Source organism: Corvus cornix, chromosome 5 (assembly GCF_000738735.6).
Source record: "Corvus cornix cornix isolate S_Up_H32 chromosome 5, ASM73873v5, whole genome shotgun sequence".
Classification (NCBI taxonomy): Eukaryota; Metazoa; Chordata; class Aves; order Passeriformes; family Corvidae; genus Corvus; species Corvus cornix.
This window is the reverse complement of record NC_046335.1, coordinates 54589716-54607284: the sequence shown is the minus strand read 5'-3', so window position 1 is coordinate 54607284 and position 17569 is coordinate 54589716. Positions and strand designations below refer to the sequence as shown.

General features: G+C 59.5%; 3 protein-coding genes across 5 annotated transcripts; 2 read left to right on the top strand and 1 right to left on the bottom strand.

Moving 5' to 3' along the window:
* The first annotated feature begins 424 nt into the window (after positions 1 to 424).
* On the top strand, positions 425 to 2368 carry NDUFS8 (NADH:ubiquinone oxidoreductase core subunit S8). 3 transcript variants are annotated; one of them, XM_039553370.1, is made up of 8 exons: positions 425 to 505; positions 600 to 680; positions 1247 to 1294; positions 1376 to 1438; positions 1524 to 1613; positions 1695 to 1867; positions 1939 to 2067; positions 2150 to 2368. In XM_039553370.1, exons 1-8 carry the CDS (start codon positions 448 to 450, stop codon positions 2279 to 2281), a joined length of 774 nt encoding a protein of 257 aa, XP_039409304.1. In that variant the 5' UTR covers positions 425 to 447; the 3' UTR covers positions 2282 to 2368. The 3 variants fall into 3 exon arrangements, with proteins under 3 accessions (XP_039409304.1, XP_039409305.1, XP_039409307.1); XM_039553371.1 differs by lacking the exon at positions 600 to 680 and having other exon boundaries at positions 433 to 505; XM_039553373.1 differs by lacking the exon at positions 425 to 505 and having other exon boundaries at positions 524 to 733.
* Positions 2369 to 3958: 1590 nt separating this feature from the next.
* Positions 3959 to 9461, top strand: TCIRG1 (T cell immune regulator 1, ATPase H+ transporting V0 subunit a3). The gene is made up of 20 exons (XM_039553193.1): positions 3959 to 4014; positions 4366 to 4537; positions 4806 to 4884; positions 4976 to 5205; positions 5294 to 5388; positions 5558 to 5684; positions 5763 to 5845; positions 5950 to 6043; positions 6114 to 6326; positions 6778 to 6928; positions 7005 to 7144; positions 7392 to 7549; positions 7627 to 7717; positions 7798 to 7916; positions 8094 to 8307; positions 8424 to 8528; positions 8602 to 8712; positions 8799 to 8919; positions 9006 to 9177; positions 9267 to 9461. Exons 2-20 carry the CDS (start codon positions 4421 to 4423, stop codon positions 9346 to 9348), a joined length of 2502 nt encoding a protein of 833 aa, XP_039409127.1. The 5' UTR covers positions 3959 to 4014; positions 4366 to 4420; the 3' UTR covers positions 9349 to 9461.
* Positions 9462 to 9519: 58 nt separating this feature from the next.
* TBX10 (T-box transcription factor 10) lies at positions 9520 to 11198 on the bottom strand. The gene is given in 9 exon segments (XM_039552948.1): positions 9520 to 9731; positions 9799 to 9887; positions 9982 to 10007; positions 10009 to 10035; positions 10104 to 10259; positions 10349 to 10520; positions 10587 to 10688; positions 10763 to 10946; positions 11144 to 11198. Coding segments are annotated over 9 exon segments (1023 nt in total).
* Between the last annotated feature and the right edge of the window lie 6371 nt (positions 11199 to 17569).

Sequence of the window (17569 nt, the reverse complement as noted above, 5' to 3'; positions counted from 1 at the left end):
TTCTGTGACCCCCCCGTGCCCGCCTCCAGGGACTGTGCTGGGGCTGGAGGCTCGGGGCTCACACTTAGCCCGCCAGAGGCGGTGCTGGGCTTTGTAGTGAATCCAAGTGTCTGGGCCGCTCCAGCTTCGAGAACTTCCGGCACCCGCGGCCCGAGCTGCTCCAGGAACCGGACGGAAAGCTCCGGGGGCTCGGGAAGCCCTGAAAGAGGCGGAGGTTCTGCGCCGCCACCGTGACCGCGCCCCGCCGCCATAAACACGCGCTTCCGCCCGCCCTTCGGCCACGCCCCTCCCCTGCCTAACCAATCGCCGCGCAGCACGGCCGCGCTCCGCCCAATCAACGACGCCGTCCCCTCTTCCCTCCCGCCCTCCCGCCCATTGCGGGACTCCCACCAATGAGAAACGCGTCCGCCGTCACTCGCCCCGCCCACGACGCGCCGCCGTGCGCGCATGCGCAGTGCCCGCGGGGGCGGCCAGGGGTCAGGACGCCGGAGGGCCCTTGGGGCAGGTGAGGCGGAAAGGGGGGGCCCGAGGGAGCTTGGGGGGCTCAGGGGGCGGCCCGGGGCTGTGGTCACCCCTGGTGGCGTCTGGTGGCCTCCCAGATCCCGCTGGGGGCAGAGGAGTCGGCCCGGACACTGCGCTACCCTCCGCGCCTCCCCCTCCCCGAAGGGGATACACGCAGGGTGAGCGGGGACTTTGGGGGTGACAGGAAGGATCAGTCCAGCCGGGGGCTCAGGTGGGTGCTGGGCGTTGGGGAGGGGGCTTGGGGACGGGGATGGGGGGACACGTGGGTGCCTTGGCAGGGGCAGGACATCAGGGCCCCTCGGGGGGTACAGCTGGATCCTTAGGGGTGGGAAGGGACAGGATATCTGAGTGCCCCTGGAGGTGGGGCGCGGGGCAGCAGGATGCCCAGGTCCGTCGGGAGAACAGCTGGATCCCTTCTAGGGGGTAGACAAAAATCCTGGGTCCCTTGGGGGATACACTTGGGTCCCTTAAGAGGGGGCTGCAAGGGGGGACAGGATACCTGGGTCCCTAGAGAGGGGTTGCTAAGGGAATCAGGATGCCTGGGTCCCTTGGGGGAAGCACTTGGGGTCCCTTGTGGGATGTTGAGACAGGGGTGCCTGGGAGTCTGTGTCTCTTTCAGTGGAGGGGTGGGGATCAGGCTGCCAGTGTCCCCCATGGGAAGTGGGGGGCCCCTGGCTGCCCCAGTTCCTTACTGGTAGTTGCTGAGATTCCCTCTGCACCCCAGGACCGGCCATGGCAGCGCTGCGACTGCTGTACCGGGCTGCCCGCGCAGGTGAGGCCGTCTGGGAACCCCCAAACCCCCTGAACCCCCCAACCCCATCTTGGCCCCGCTGACCCTCCTGTCCCTCTCCAGGCCCCCCGGCCCCGCTGGGCTCCCTGCGCCCGCTCAGCACCAGCACCCCCAGGGACTGTTACAGTGAGTATGGCCATGCCACCCCCGTGGGGGCTCAGCTCCCACCCCAGGGCTCTGTGGGGTGGGCACAGCTCCCCTGTTCCCACAGAGTACGTCAACATCCGGGAGCCGGCCATGGACATGCGATCCATCACCGACCGTGCCGCCCAGACCCTGCTCTGGACCGAGCTTGTCCGAGGTGAGGCCTCGCTCACCCTCCTCATTTGTGGGGTGACCCCCCCCTCCCAAATAGGCCGTAACCCCTCTTTCTCGGTCCCAGGCCTGGCCATGACCCTGAGCTACCTTTTCCGTGAGCCGGCCACCATCAATTACCCGTTTGAGAAGGGCCCGCTGAGCCCGCGGTTCCGCGGGGAGCACGCGCTGCGCCGGTACCCGTCTGGGGAGGAGCGCTGCATCGCCTGCAAGCTCTGCGAGGCCGTGTGCCCGGCACAGGTGAGCCTTCCTCCCCCTCCTCCTCATCCTCCTCACCCGGGGCTCCAGCCGTGACGGTGTCCCCGTGCCAGGCCATCACCATCGAGGCCGAGCCCCGCGCCGACGGCAGCCGCCGCACCACCCGCTACGACATTGACATGACCAAGTGCATCTACTGCGGGTTCTGCCAGGAGGCTTGTCCTGTGGATGCCATCGTGGAGGTGAGTGGGGCTTGGGGGGGCTGCAGGGACCCCCTTTCCCCGCCATGGTGACCTGAAGGGTGACCCCGTCCCACCCTGGCAGGGCCCCAATTTTGAGTTCTCGACGGAGACACACGAGGAGCTGCTCTACAACAAGGAGAAGCTGCTCAACAACGGCGACAAGTGGGAGGCCGAGATTGCGGCCAACATCCAGGCTGATTACCTGTACCGGTGACAGCCCCTGCGCAGCTGCCTGCCCCCCAAATAAAGTGTTTGGGGGTTCACCCCCCCTGTTGGCACTGTGGGTGCCAGCCCCTTCCCATGACTGTGTCTTTTCCTTTCCAGCACTGGGGTCAGACCCCCTGACCCTTGGGGGAACCCACCCCTGGGTGTGTGGTTGTGTTTTGGGGAGGCGGATGGGGGTCCTGGGGCTGCTGGCACCAACGCTGGAGTAGGGAGTGGTTTGTGGGGAAAGGTGTGGGAGGTGGAGGGAGGGCAGGCAGGAATGGAGGGGCGGTGCTGGGGGGATTTAGGAAATCTCGGAGGGTCATTTCCAGCTTCTGAGGGCAGCTAGGGTGGGAGGGACCTGGTGATCCTGGCAAGGGGGTTCACAGTGGTACTGGTGTGAGGGTCCCAGTGATGCCTGTGTGGGGATCCAGGTGATCCCAGCAGAGGTCTCGATGGTACCAGTGGGGGAGCCTCTGGTGGTATTGGTATGGGTGTCGCAGTGGTGCTGGTGTGGGGATCCTGATGGTACTGGTGTGTGGGTGCCAGTATGGGGTGCCTGCCGAATCTGGCAGGGGTCTCACAGTGGTACCAGTATGGGGGTCCTGGTGATCCTGGCAGGGATCTTGCAGTGATCTCCGTATGGGCGTCCCAGTGGTCCCAGCAGGGAGATCCCGGTGCTACCAATTGTTAGGACCTGCCCCCCGAAGGTGAGAGTAATGCAGGGGCGGATTAGAGTAAAACGACTCTTAATGATCGGTGTTTGTAAGTATGTCCGTGTAGGGTTTATTTTAGAACAATTGGGTTGCAATGGAAAGCAGGTATGCAGCCGTTTTGGTCATAACTATCTACAGTCATATAGCAATATGAAAGCATGGAAGTGTTACTTGAAAAATGTGTAAGGGAAAAGAGAAAAAAAGAGCGAAAAGATAAGGGTAATCACCGCTGGCAGATCTTGTGACTTGATTGCTGCAATTTAGTTGTCCCTTGGTCGAAGTAATGGTCTTGATCTGTCGGCGGTGGGGGAAGAAGCCCACAAAACAAAAATTCCGATGGGTTAAAACGCGATCAGGCTCGGGGGAAACGCCCAGGTTTCAGTCCTCCGGTGAAAGGCATCAGAAATTAGTCTGGGAGCGCTTTCGGGGGTCTTTCACGCTCGATGATCCCTTCTCAGCTGCCTCTCACGGCAGCGCAGTTCAGCTGGTAGTGCCGGAGGGGAAGTATTAGAATTGAGCGAGTTGTGCAAGGGAGGGCCATTAGCGTCACAAGAACGACCATCGCGCCTTGCAGGATGCAGGCAGTGATAGTTCACCCCCTTTGTTTCATGCACATTGGGCAGTAGCACCCCAAACCTCTTCTCTCCAGGGATGGCAACCTGGCCCCAGCAAAGCACCCTGGCTCCTGCACAAACGGGCGATTGTTTTGAGTAATTAATTACTCGCTAGCAGTCCGGGTTCACACCAGAGTGGGGGTCCTGCTGATACTGGCGGGCGGTTTCCCGGCTCCGCTCGGCTCCGGGAAGTGTCTCCCATTTCCATCCTCCTGGGGGGGATGTTGCGGGGGTCCTGTCTCCGAGGGGCCGCTCCCCACGCGGTGCGGGGTGCGGTATGTCCCGGGGAACGGGGTTCCCGGGGGGCGGCGGGGCCGGGCCGCTCGGTCCCTCCCCGGGGCCGGGCTCTTCCTGGGGAAGAGGAAGTGCTGGATCCCGGCCCCGCTCCGCGGCGGGGGGGGCAGCACGGGCGGGTGGGTCCGGAGCGGGTCCGGCCCGGGGGGGCGGCCGGGGCGGTCCCGGGGCGGGGATTGCGCTGGCCCTGACTCACAGGCAGCTGAATGGGGCGGGGGGTGGACGGGGAAGGGGGGTTTCGAAAGTACTTTGCCAGCCCGGTGCTGGGCACAGCCGCGTGTGACCGAGCGGGCCGGTTTCCCACGGTCACAGCCCGGGCACACCCCGGTTCCGTCGCCGCAGCCGCCGAGACCCCTGGGCGACCTCTGCCCTGCTGTCCCGCTTTCCAGCCCTTACCCCCCTTTCTCTCAGTTCCTCATTCGCATCCCACCCCGTTCCCTCCTATTTCATTCTATCCCATCCGTCCCCAGGCGTGTGCCCTGACGCCTTCGCACACCGGGCCGGACTGGGGGTCTCTGGGGGGCCATGGGGTCCCTGTTCCGCAGCGAGGAGGTTTGCCTGGCCCAGCTCTTCCTCCAGTCGGCTTCTGCCTACAGCTGCATCAGCGAGCTGGGCGAGCGGGGGCTGCTGGAGTTCAGAGACGTAAGTAGGAGTTGGGGGGGCGTTTTGGGGTGTCTGGGATGCAGGGGGTCCGGCTGTGTGGGCCTGGGTGCACTGGATTTGGGGAGGGTGGTTTGGGGTGCTCTGTGTACAGGGGGTTTGGTCTGGTCGGGTTTGAGCTGGGTGTTTTAGGGTGCCCCGGGAACAGGGAAGTTGGTCAGGGTGGGTTTGGTGCCTGGGCTGCCTGTTTCCCCGGGCTGCTGAACCCCCCAATCCAATGTGGGGCCATGCCTTGACTGTACCCCCGCAGCTGAACCCCAAAGTGAGCCCCTTCCAGCGGCGCTTCGTGGGCGAGGTGCGGCGCTGCGAGGAGATGGAGAAAACCTTCAGTGAGTGCCGGGGGGCCGTGGGGCTGACTTCGGGGGGCTTCTCAGGGGATGCCACCCTCGGTCCCTCAGTCTGACCGTGTCCCCCCTTCAGCCTTCCTGCAGCAGGAGCTGCGGAGCGCGGGGCGGGTGCCGGGGCCGTGTCCCGAGAGCCCGCGGGCGCCGGCGGCGCGGGAAGCGCTGCGGGTGCAGGAGCAGTCGGAGCAGCTGGCGCAGGAGCTGCGGGAGGTCAGCCGGAACCGCGCGTCCCTGCGCGGCCGCCTGCGGGACCTGCGCCAGTACCTGCACGTGCTGCGCGAGGGACAGCGCTTCACCAGCCTGCCGGTGGGTCCGGGGGTCCCCGCCGACCTGGGGGTGCTGCTTTGGGCCTCAGTTTCCCCCAGGCTCATCCCTCTGCTCCGCATCGCCGCAGGCCTCCCTGGGCTCCCCGCCGCGGCCACGGGCGCTCTCGGAGCGTGAGCCCATCCTCGACCCCTCCCTGCACCAGCACCTCGAACGCAAGATCAAGTGAGAGGGGGAAGGGTGTGGGGCGAGGGGTGGAGAGGGGCTCTGGGCCAGTGGTGTGGCAGTAGGGCAGCTGGGAAGCTGTGAGATAAGGCTTGGAGATGACCTGTGGCGCAGTGGTGCAGCCATGGAGTGGTTTGCCTATCCCAACCCTCCTGCCGTGTCTCCGCAGCTTCGTGGCCGGCGTCATCCACCCGTGGCGAGTGACCGCCTTCGAGCGGCTGCTGTGGCGTGCCTGCCGTGGGTACCTGGTGGCCTCCTTCGTGGAGATGCCCGAGCCCATGGAGGACCCGGCCTCGGTGAGGCAGCACCTGGGGGGAGCTGGCACAGCTGTGGGGGCCGGGATATCGGAATGACACAGACTGTGCTGTCCCCAGGGCGAGAGCATCACCTGGGTCATCTTCCTCATCTCCTACTGGGGCGAGCAGATCGGGCAGAAGATCCGTAAGATCTCGGACTGGTGAGTGTGCGCCCACAGGGAGGTTTATTTAGTAACACCCACTCTGGACCCCACTGCGGGGCCGGGCTGGGGAGCCCTGACACGGCAATGTCCCTCTGTCCCAGCTTCCACTGCCAGGTGTATCCGTACCCGGAGAGCGAGGCCAGCAGGACAGACACCATTACCGGGCTGCACAGCCAGATCCAGGACCTCAGTGTGGTGAGCTGGGCATCATGAAGGGATGTGGGGGCCATGCTGGGTCTGCCATCCCTGACACAGGTGCCCACAGGTGCTGGAGGAGACAGAGCAGTACCTGGCACAGGTGCTGGACAAGGTGGCGCTGGCGCTGCCCACCTGGCGCGTGCAGGTGCAGAAGATGAAGGCCATCTACCTCGTCCTCAACCAATGCAGCTTCGATGTCACCGAGAAGTGCCTCATCGCCGAGGTCTGGTGCCCCGTGCGGGACCTCACCCAAGTGCAGGATGCCCTGCGCCAGGGATCCGTGAGTGGCTCTGTGTCCTCGTCCTGGGCATGCTTGGTGTCCCCATGTCCTTGCACCAGGGGTTGTTCGGTATATCCATGTCCTTGTTCTGGGGTTGCTCAGTGTCCTCGTGTCAGGAGTTGCTCTGTGTTCCCATGTCCTCGTGCCTGGGTTTCTTGGTGTCCCGTGTCTTCATGTCAAGGGTTTCTCGGTGTCCCCATGTCCTCATGCCAGGGGTTGTTCTGTGTCTCCATGTCCTTGTTGTGGGGTTGCTCAGTGTCCCCCTGTCCTCATGCCAGAGGTCGCTTGGTGTCCCTATGTCACCTCATCATGGTGGGGCATGTGCCGGGCTGGGGGTGGGTGCCAGGATCAGGCTCCAGGTGCTGGGTAGGGGGTGCTGGGGGCTGGTGCCAGGAAGGGGGGTGTTGTGGGGGTGGGTGCCAGGATCAGGTTCCGGGCGCTGTTCCCGCAGTACCAGAGCGGCTCCAGTGTGGAGTGCTTCGTGCAGCGCATCCCCACCTCGGAGAGCCCCCCCACCCTCATCCGCACCAACAAGTTCACTGCCGGCTTCCAGAGCATTGTGGATGCCTACGGGGTGGCCAGTTACCAGGAGGTGAACCCCGGTAAGGCCCCCGGCACCCCCTGAGGCCCAGGGCTGGGAGGGGACACCTTGTGTAATGCAGTCCGTGTGTCCCACAGCACCCTACGCCATCATCACCTTCCCCTTCATCTTCGCCATCATGTTCGGGGACGTGGGGCACGGGCTGCTCATGTTCCTCTTCGCGCTCTGGATGGTGCTGTACGAGGACAGCCCGCGCCTGCGGCAGGGCACCAACGAGGTGGGAGCAGGATGGAGCAGGATGGAAGGGTGGGACGCGGTTGGAGACATGGGATAGGGTTGGGGGCATGGAGGGGGGGTTGGAGGTGTGGGACATGGTTGGGGATGTGGGATGGGGTTGGATGATACAGGGTGTGGCTGGTGGCTCAGGACAGGGACAATATGGATCAGGGCTGGTGGTGTGGGAGGGAAATGGCGTGGGGCAGGGGAGGTGGTGAGGGACATGGGAGCTGTGTTTGCCCCCCCAGATCTGGCTGATGTTCTTTGAGGGGCGCTATCTCATCCTGCTCATGGGTGCTTTCTCCATCTACACCGGCTTCATCTACAACGAGTGCTTCAGCAAAGCCACCGCCATCTTCCCCTCTGCCTGGAGTGTGGCCACCATGGCCAACCGCTCCTCCTGGAGGTGTGGTCTCACCCCTGTGCCCCCTGCCCGGGTCCCCATCTCCCTGCTGGCACTGACATCCCTCGTTCTGCCCCCAGCTCTGCATACCTCGCCACCCACCCCTCTCTCACCCTGGACCCCAATGTCACCGGTGTCTTCCGAGGGCCGTATCCATTTGGGATCGACCCAGTGAGTGTCCCATGGGGATGACAACGAGGTGGGACCCTTTTTGGGGTCGTGCAGAGTCTCACCCACCTTGTTCATGACAGATCTGGAGCTTGGCCACCAACCACCTCAACTTCCTCAACTCCTTCAAGATGAAGATGTCTGTGGTGCTGGGCATCGTGCACATGGGCTTCGGCGTCGTGTTGGGGGTCTTCAACCATGTGTGAGTCCTTGGGCTGTGCCCACGGGCTCTGGTCATGCCAAGGGGACCGGGATTGGACTCACCTGGGTGGGATGGGGGTGGCAACTGGGGTCTTGTATCCCTACACCTTGATGGGAGCCGAGGACATGCAAGGGTGAGGAGAGACAGGCTGAGCATGGCCGATGTCCTCCCACCCAGGCACTTCCAGCAGCGGCACCGGCTGGTCCTGGAGTTCCTCCCGGAGATGATTTTCCTCCTGGCGCTTTTTGGCTACCTGGTCTTCCTCATCTTCTACAAGTGGATCAAGTTCAGTGCTGCTGACTCCCTGGTGGCCCCCAGCATCCTCATCCACTTCATCGACATGTTCCTCTTCACCTCCAATGCCGAGAACCTCCCACTCTACCCAGGGCAGGTACCACCCCACACCCTGGCAGGCACCTACTCCCCACCCTGGCTGGGAGAGCGGGTGTCAGGAATGGGGCTCTTCTCAGATCAGGCAGGCCCCAAAGCTCTGTCCCTGTGCCGCAGGTGCCGGTGCAGATGGTGCTGGTGGTGCTGGCGCTGGCGTCGGTGCCCGTCCTGCTCCTGGGGACGCCGCTGTACCAGTGGTGCCGGCAGCGCGCCCCGAGGACGGTAAGGCTGGGGGCCATGGGGGGCTCCATGGGGGTCATGGGGAGGTCTCACCGCTGGTGCTGTTGCGGTGCAGCCGGTGTCCATGGGGGAGCAGGAGCCGCTGCTAGAGGGGCAGGAGGCCGGGAACTCCGTCAACGCCACCAAGGAGGACGTGGAGAGCGGGGGGCACAGCCCTGATGCCAAGGTGAGGGGCATCCAGGCAGGCTTGGGTGGTGGGATGGGGGTGTCTGTGCCCCTTGCTGATGTCCCGTGTCCCCTTTCTCTCTGCAGCACTTGGACTTCACTGAAATCTTCATGCACCAGGCAATCCACACCATCGAGTACTGCCTGGGCTGTGTCTCCAATACTGCGTCCTACCTGCGGCTCTGGGCGCTCAGCCTGGCGCACGCCCGTGAGTCCCCTTGGTTCCCCCTTGCCCCTCTCAGAGCCAGGGAGACCCTCACTCCCCTCTCCTGCCCATCTCCCTCCAATTCCCAGAGCTCTCGGAGGTCCTGTGGACCATGGTGATGCGGAACGGCTTCGTGCGGCTGAGCTATGTGGGCGGCGTGGTGCTGGTGCCCGTCTTTGCCGCCTTCGCCGTGCTGACTGTGGCCATCCTGCTGGTGATGGAGGGGCTCTCCGCCTTCCTCCATGCCCTGCGCCTGCACTGGTGAGCCCCCAAAGCTGATGGGTTACTGGTTGAGTCTGGGGGGCGTGACAGACCTCCCAGAGCACCCCTCACCCCCCTCTCCTTGCCAGGGTGGAGTTCCAGAATAAGTTCTACGTGGGTGCTGGGTACAAGCTGTGCCCTTTCGCCTTCGCCCCGGACACCTGGGAATAGCCATGCCATGGAGATTACAGGGACTTGGAACGGTGGCTGCACCCCAAATTCCCCTCCCTGGATCCCTGGAGCCTCCTTGGCAGTGAATAAAGCCATCCCTGTGGCTCCCCCCAGCTCTGCGTTGCCATTGCGTGGGTAGGAGGTGCAGGGGGGGCTTGGGGGTGCCCCCAGTCACTGTTGGCCATAGCTGAAGGTGGGGGCCATGGCAGGGCCGTAAGTGCTGAGTGGGGGGAAGGCGGGCAGGGGGTAGGGGCAGGGTGCGGGGTTTGGCCCCCACATAGACACCAGGGGGGCAGTTGAGGGGCTGGAAGGTGGGTGCAGGGAGCTCAGGGAAACTGGGGGGTGCTGCTGGTTGTTGGGGGGCAGCAGCCAGAGCCCCACGGCTGCGTGGAGCCCCTGCGGCGGGGAGAGGCAGCAGCAGGGGCTCGGCTCCCCCTGCAGCCCCCCTACCTTTCTCCTGCTTCTCGGGGTGAGGGGGCAGCGGCGTGGCCCGGGCATGGGGCATCGCACCCAGCAGGGACCCTGCTGGCACCCCGCACCTGCAAGAGAGGTGGGGTGGGGGCTCAGGGCTCGACCTCCTCGCCCTGGTGTGGGGGCGGCATCCGGGGGTGCCTTACCATGGCTCAGGGTCGCCATCCCCGAAATCCCTTGGCGAAGGGGGTTGCTGGCGATCTTCAGCTGGGTGATCTGCAGAGGGGAAGCAGGGTCAGGGAGTCCTGGGAGGGTGCCCCGGTGTCCCCCCAGCCGGCGCTCACCCGGTGGTTCTGGTAGGCCGTCACTGCCATGAACTGGGTCTCGGGGAAGCTGAAGGACTTGAAGTTCTGGTGGGCAAAGCGCTCGCTGTCACGCCGTGGGTCCACGAAGACGACGTGGAAGCGGGGCTGGTAGCGGTGCATGGAGTTGAGGATGATCTGGGGGCGGGAAAGAGGAGGTGGCAGGACCCCCCCGGGCAGGGGTGCACTGTATCCCCCCATCGCCCACCCTGCAGCAGGGTCCTCACGTGGCCATTGTCATCCAGGAGGTTGTTGGTCAGCTTGAGCTTGTCGAAGGACACGATCTGCCGCATCCACTGGGCGCCCTTGGCCGGGGAGTCGGGGTGGAAGTGAACGCGGCCGGGAGCTGCCGGCTCGGCCCGGCCCGCCGCCAGCCAGGATGAGCTGTGGAAGGCGTATCTGCAGGGCGGGGAGGGGCTCAGCACCCCTGCATCCAGCCCCCTGCCCCCATCGCCCCGTCCCCACCTGTATCTCTTGTCATCCAGTGGGATGAAATCCATGAGCAGGACATAGTCAGCCAACGGATCCAACCCCGACAGCTTCACCTGAAAGGTGGGGAACATCCTCCTGCACAGAGAGGGGTGTGGGAGGGGGGTGCCCCCTCCTGCCCTGGCAGCCCCCCGGGCCACTCTGGTACCCACCTGCCTGCCTTGGTGACGATCATCTCGGTGCCCAAGCGGTTGAACTCCTCCCAGAGGCTGCCCATCTCCAGCCGTGCTGCGGCGTGGCACACCCGCTGGTTCTTGCCACTGGCCCCTGTCCCCTCGCCAGCCCACCCGAGGCCGGGGGTGCACAGAGACCCCTCGCCCGGGCCCCCCAGGAAGGCTGTGGAGGGTTGAAGGGGTGTCAGTCTGGGGGAGCAGACCCCGTGCATCACACCCTCCCTCCATGGAGATGGTGGCAGGATTGGGGTGTCCTGTCCCCCCACTACAGTGGAGTTTTATCTCCATCCCCACCACACCCCAAAATGCCACAGGACCCCACTGCTGGGTGCAGGAGGTGTTGTCGTGGGGGGGTTTTACCTGCCATGGGTGTGGTGGGAGTGCAAGAGGCGTCTGTGGCTCCATTCCCCGGCATGGTGGTAGTGGGACTCCACCGAAGCCCCCTTCCAGTGCAGCGCTGGCTCTGCAGTGTCCCCGCAGCCTGCCGGGGGTTTTATGCCCCAGCTCAGGGATGGAGAGGCGGGGGCTGGAGCCGAGGTGGTCCTTGGGGGCTGGAGCACAGCCCCCTTCCCCAGCCTGCCTTCCCGCCTTGACGCGGGTGATGATGGACGGGAGGCGAGCGGTGGCACCGCTGGGACCACCACCAGTCCCCAAACAGGGCTTGGGATGCCCCGGGCTGGGGAGGAACATCTTTCTTGGGGTCTCCTTGTCCCATCATATCACAGATCTGAGCGGGGGGAGGTGGGGGCTCCCCCAGGCAAAACCCCTCTTGGTACACAGCCGTCACCACCTGATATTGAAAACCACAGTGAGGTGTTGAGGCATCGGCAAACAGCCACTGCTCCGGCAGAGCCTCTGTGGCTCCGGAGGGAGGAACGAGCTGCCCCCTCCCCATAACCCCCCCCAGGTGGGTCCAGTCTCTGCCCTGGTGCCTGGGACCCTCTGTTCCCCTGGTTGCAGTGACAGCGGGAGATGGATGGGGACAAGCGGGCGCTGTGGGGCTGAGGGCGATTTGCAGGAGGTGACCAACACCAGGGTGAGGCATTACAGGGGAAAAGCAGGGGGGTTACTCCAGAGCCCCCCACTCCCCTCCGAACTGCACCAGGGCCATGGACACTGTCTGATAGCACGCTATGGATTGTATTCTAGAGGGATGAGGGATGCTGAGGCTCTGGGAGAGGGTCTGGAGGACCAGGGGATGTCCTTGTGGGAATGCTGGTGGCTTTCTGTACCTGTTAGTGCCCCAGTGATGGTGGCACTGGCCTGAACTCCCTCCCTGCTCTGCACAGAGGTGGGCATTTTCTCCCAACTGGGACTCAGCCTTCCGTCCTGCCTTGAGTTCGGCACTCGAATCCTTCCTGTGTCCATCATAACACAGAGGGGACCCCATGTCCCTGGGCACTGTGGGGCTGCCAAGGGGGCAGCCTGGGCTGCTCCAGCATTTGGGACCAGGGCCAGGACTGACGTGAAGCAGGGAGGAACCACCTCCCCAGGTTCCCCCCGCATCCCCCGCACGTGTCCGTGCCCCGCGGAGCCGGCTCGGCCCCATCCATCTCCTGCTGTCAGCCAGGCTTGGCCGTGGGGCCAGTATCGAGCGCCAGATGAGGAGGTGTGAGAGAGGCAGAGCTGACAGCGGGCAGGAGGATGGAGGGGGCTCAGCCCCGAGCAGGATCAGACCTGCCAGGGCTCATCCACAGCTCCTGGACCTTCTGGGTGGAGCTGGATGATCTTTAAGGTCCTCTCCAACCGGAGCCATTCCAGGATTCTCTGGCTGGTGTAGGTGACTGCAGGTGGGTCTCCTGAACCAATTTTGAAGCACATGGTACAAAATGGCTTTTCAAAATGAACTTTTTTGGTCCCAAATGGGACCCTTTGGGCAAATGGGAACCAGAAAAAACTTCAAAAAAAAGGAAAACAGCGAGCCTTTGCCATGCAGAATAATTGCCCCAGACAGCAGGACAGGCTGGAGAGAGCTGTGGAGGTTGTGGTGGCCACTAAGATGCAGGAGAAGAGTGTCGGCAGACTGTCAGATGACTCCCTGCAATGAGTCTCTGACTCATCTGGAATGGGGAAGTAAAAGCTGCTTGGAGGGGTGGTGAGGGGAGAAGAGGAATTGACCCTGTTTCACAGGCAATAGTAAACAGCCGGCATGGTGGGGGGCAAGAGGGAAGTGAGAAGGGAGGAAACGGCAATACTCATTTCTCAACCAGAAATACACATATCTGTTAGGTCAGAGTGGGCAACTCGAGCAGCAGTTGGATCTTTATTTATTTTATTTATTAATTTTTAATTTTATCTTTATTTTTTCAAACCCAGATTGAGAAAAGAGGAAGTGAATTTTAGCAGGTCAAGTTATACTCTGGAAGTGTCCAAGGCCAGGTTCTCCAGAGCTTGGAGCACCCTGGTCTAGTAAAAGGTGTCCATGCCCATGGCAGGGGGTGGGACTGGATGTTCTTTAAGGTCCCTTCCAATCCAAACAATTCCAGGTTCTAGGATCCTCTCTAAGGAATGTGTAGTACGAAAGAAAGGTAATTGCAAAGATAAAACAATAATTTCCTTAAATATGTCCAGTACTTAATGTTTTTTCCCTCCCATATATAATAAATAAAAATACATTATATAAATATAATTATGTATAATTAAAAGGTAATGTAGAAATGGAGAAGAACTTTATAAATCTCTCAGACTCAAGTGTTTGACAAACCCCCTTGATTTTGTTTCACTCCTGCTGACACCATTGTGTACACGAGTGGCATCGCTCTGGCTCCGCAGGCATCCATTCCAATGTGCCATGGGGATCCCATCCCTAAAACCCTGGAGAGAAAACCCCCTCTGAATGGGCCCCAAGGCCTCTGGGGAAGGCTCATTCAGTTTTCAGGTGCTTCAGAGACCCTTTGGCAACTGCTCATGTGGGGAAGGTGTAAAACTTAAAATCTTCCAGCCACGTTAGAGGATGGAACAGGAAAAACTTCCTGGTTTCGGCAGGACCAATGGGGCTTGTGGACTTCATCTCAAGGACCTGTGAGTATCTTGATTCAAGCTGCCATTAACTAGGGGGTGGAACTTTAAGTGGTTTTGGGACAACTTTTTGCTGGATGGGGAGAGTCATAAATTGGATTAGGAGGGGGCGGTTTTCCCTTGAAGCTGCACGTGGATGAACTTGCAATCAGGAATGTTGGTCTCATTTTAATTGACCCAAATTGATTGGAAATCACTTCAATGGTGTCTGTTGTCAATTTAATGCAACACTAATTAACGTGGAAAATTAAGGCATGAGGTTATTTTATTTGTTATTGTATTTATTTGTCCCTAAATAAGAACCTCTCCCTCCTCCCCTGCAAAATGTCACCCCTTCCAGGGATGGGGCATCCACAACTTCTCTGGCCCTGGCAGAGGTGTCCAAGACCAGGCTGGGCAGGGATTGGAGCAGCCTGGGGTAGTGGAAGGTGTCCCTGCCCATGGCAGGGGGTTGGAACAAGACCAGCTTTAGGATCCCTCCTGACCTAACCCATTCCAGGATTCCATAATTCTGTGTGTTGTATTCAGACACACCTGGCTCGTTTGAGGCCTCCAAACCTCTTGATGTTGTCCAAACCTCCCACATCATCTCCTCTTGAGCATGTCTCTTTCCACCCAGGCGAGGTTGATTTTCCACCCCAGCTGCAGTTTTCTGATTATTCCTGATTCCAGGTTTCAGGGCTTGACTCATCTCATCCCAGGACTCATCCTCTCTCCTTGTGGGCTTTGAATGAGTCACCACAGGTTCCCCTGATGGAGACAACAATGTGTTTGGGGGCTTTGACTCATCTGATCTATTTTAAACATTTTTTAATGGAAAAATGTAATGGATTTCTCCACTTGCTTCTTGGTGATGAAGGGTGGCGGGGTGACACGGCCACATGGGAAATGCGAGATTTATTCAGAGCAGGCACATTCTGGGCAAGGCTGAAGTGTCAATTTGAGCCTCAAGGGCTAAATTCAGATCATAATCATCACCAGGAAGTGTAAAAATAATTTGCAGCAGGAGAGTTCCTGAAGGGTTTTCCCTTTATCCCAGTTCGCAGTTGGAACACTTCTCCAAATCATGGGGTGTCTCCCAATCCCCAAATCTCTATTTCCTATGTCAGTTCTTTTTAATTCCCTGTGATGCCAAGAGATTGGTTACATAATCCAAGAGATAAATTTGTAGATATATAATATGTTTTTCTAAGAAAATATGCTTTATATATATATAAATTCTATATAAATATTTTCTTTATATATTAAAATAAATTAATATATTAAAGTTTAAAATATATGTTTATTAATATATAAAATCATATTAAAATTATATATATATATATATATATATATAAATATGTATATAGAAGTAGGAAATCAATCCTCAAGTATCCATTTAACTTTCTGAAACTAATTGAGTTTATTTAACTAATTGTGCTTATTTATCAGTGCAGGTCTCCTCTTAAGGAGCTGCTTCCAATGTCACCAATTTCCAAACCATTCCAGGATTCTGTGTGACCCTGCATGGGTCTCATTTGGACGTGGCACATCCTCTTCTGGGCTACTGTGAGAATGTGGATCCGTCTTATTCTACCTGACATATCACAGGATATGAAAATCTGCTTCAGCTGCACCTGGGAGGAAAGAGGAGCCAAAATCTTCCTCTAGGTATGTTTGCATTGGATATAGGGAAGAAATTCTTCCCTGGGAGGGTGCTGAGGCCCTGGCACAGGTTGCCCAGAGCAGCTGTGGCTGCCCCATCCCTGGCAGTGTCCAAGGCCAGGATGGATGGGCTGATCTTGGTGAGTTAGAGAAGCTCCTCTACTGCCTTGCACAAGGATCTTATGGAATTTGAGTAAGAAAGCAGGTGCCACAATGGAGATCCATACCCCAGGAGGACAAGGAGGAGTATTCCACACAGAGCTCAGACCAAGCACCTGCCTCGCAGCAGGGATGAAATCTAATCCCTGCTTTTTAACTGAATTTATTTCCATTCTATCTCGGGTCCTTCACGCCAAGCAAAGATGGTTTGTTGAGTCAAAAAAAGTGAGGCTGAACTTGGATGAATCAAGAAATCGAGGCCAGTTCTCTGAGGGGGGCAGATTTCCAGGTCTGGGCAGGTGGATGCTGCTCCTGGGGAGGACTCAGCCCCCAAACTGCTCGATTTTCATTATCTGTAACATCTCCAGCACTGTCCTGGCATCCCAGACGCTGCTTCGCCTCCAGCATCTCCTCGTGGGTGATGAAAAGCAGCTCTAAATCCTCATTATAGCACCAGGAGACCAGACACATTGCTCCTGGGACATCTGAAACAGGATGTCGGGTTCTGGGATGAAACTCAGCCCTTCAGCTAAGGCTGATCCAATAATGATGATTTTTAGGTTTGGATCCGTTTGTCAGGAGCCTGCAGCGCTTACTTTTGGTTTACTCTCTGGTGTAACTCTGTCAAGCCATGATTAATGTTATCCAGGAGAAAAATCAATGTTTATTTATTCTATCTGTCACAGAGTGGGATTTTAGGAGCTGCTGTTCTCTCCCTGGTGAGTGGCAAGACGGAGCCTGAATTTATCTTTTATCTCCAAACGAAGCATCACATCTAAAGCACAGCGAGGTGAGACAAAGCCCAGCTCCTGCTCCTAGCGCTTTCACCTAGAAAATCTCTTCCTGAGACATGGGGAACAGGTATTTTATTCCTCAAGTGCTCAGACTGGACCGGCAGCACTCAGAAGACGAGGAGTACATTCATTTTCCCAGCAGTTACTGGGAAAATCGCGGATTTCCACGCACGAGCGGTTGGAGGAGCCCCAGGAAGAGGTCTTGCGATGCGCTCGGGATCTCTCCCGCTGTTTCCCTCTTTAATTCCCCGCTGTTCCCAGGGCTGCGCTGGCGCCGCGCTGCTGCCGCCTGCGGGCGGAGCGCGGTACTGCAGCCCAGGTGCCCGCGCATGCGCAGTCCCACCCGCCTCTCGGGGGGCGGGGCCGCAGCCAAGGAGGGGCGCGCGTGCGCAGTGAGCGGAATGAAGCTCCGGGTCACGTGGTGCCTAAGGGCGCAGAGAACAATGCGCATGCGCAGTCCCGCCGTGGTGGTGGGGGGGGCGCTGTTCCCCCCCTTCTCTCTCAGTGCTGCCGCCCCGTGGGAGCGCCCGGCACTGCAGGCCCCGTCCCCAGGGAATGCCGAGGTGTCCCGTGCCTGTGGCGCTCGGCGGCACTGCCCTGACGTGGTGCAAAAAGAGCAGGGGGGAAGTTCTGGATTAGCGGGAGGATGTTTCTGGAATGGAATTTGGTGCAGGAGGGACCGTAATGCCCATCTAAACTCTTGCTTTCCCATTCTGCAGCAAAGAATGCATCCAAAACGGCCTCCTCGGCCTCATGGACGTTGCGAGTACTCTCCACAGTGCTGCCCGGGCTTGTCTGGGAATGGGAATGGCTGTTGGGAGCTCTGGCAGAGCACCTGGAGACCAGGTAAAATCAGAAATGTGATTGTTTTGGCTGCTGCTGAGTGTGCATTTCTTTTCAAGATGTTCCTCTGGTTGATCTGTGTCACAGTAGCTTCCTAGAGCTGGAGTCGAACTTGACTTGGAAGCTGCATTCTAAAATTTGTCCACATTTAATTTATGTCCCACATGGAGACACCTAAAGAAGCAGAGGTGGGGTGTTCCTAAGAAAAGAACATCTAAATTCTTTGGTGGTAGAGGGCTTAAAATTAAAGTCTGAGTGGAGGTGCCTTTAGGACACTTCCATTCCAGTATCTGAATGGAATTTAAATGAAGTAGCCAAATCCTGACAA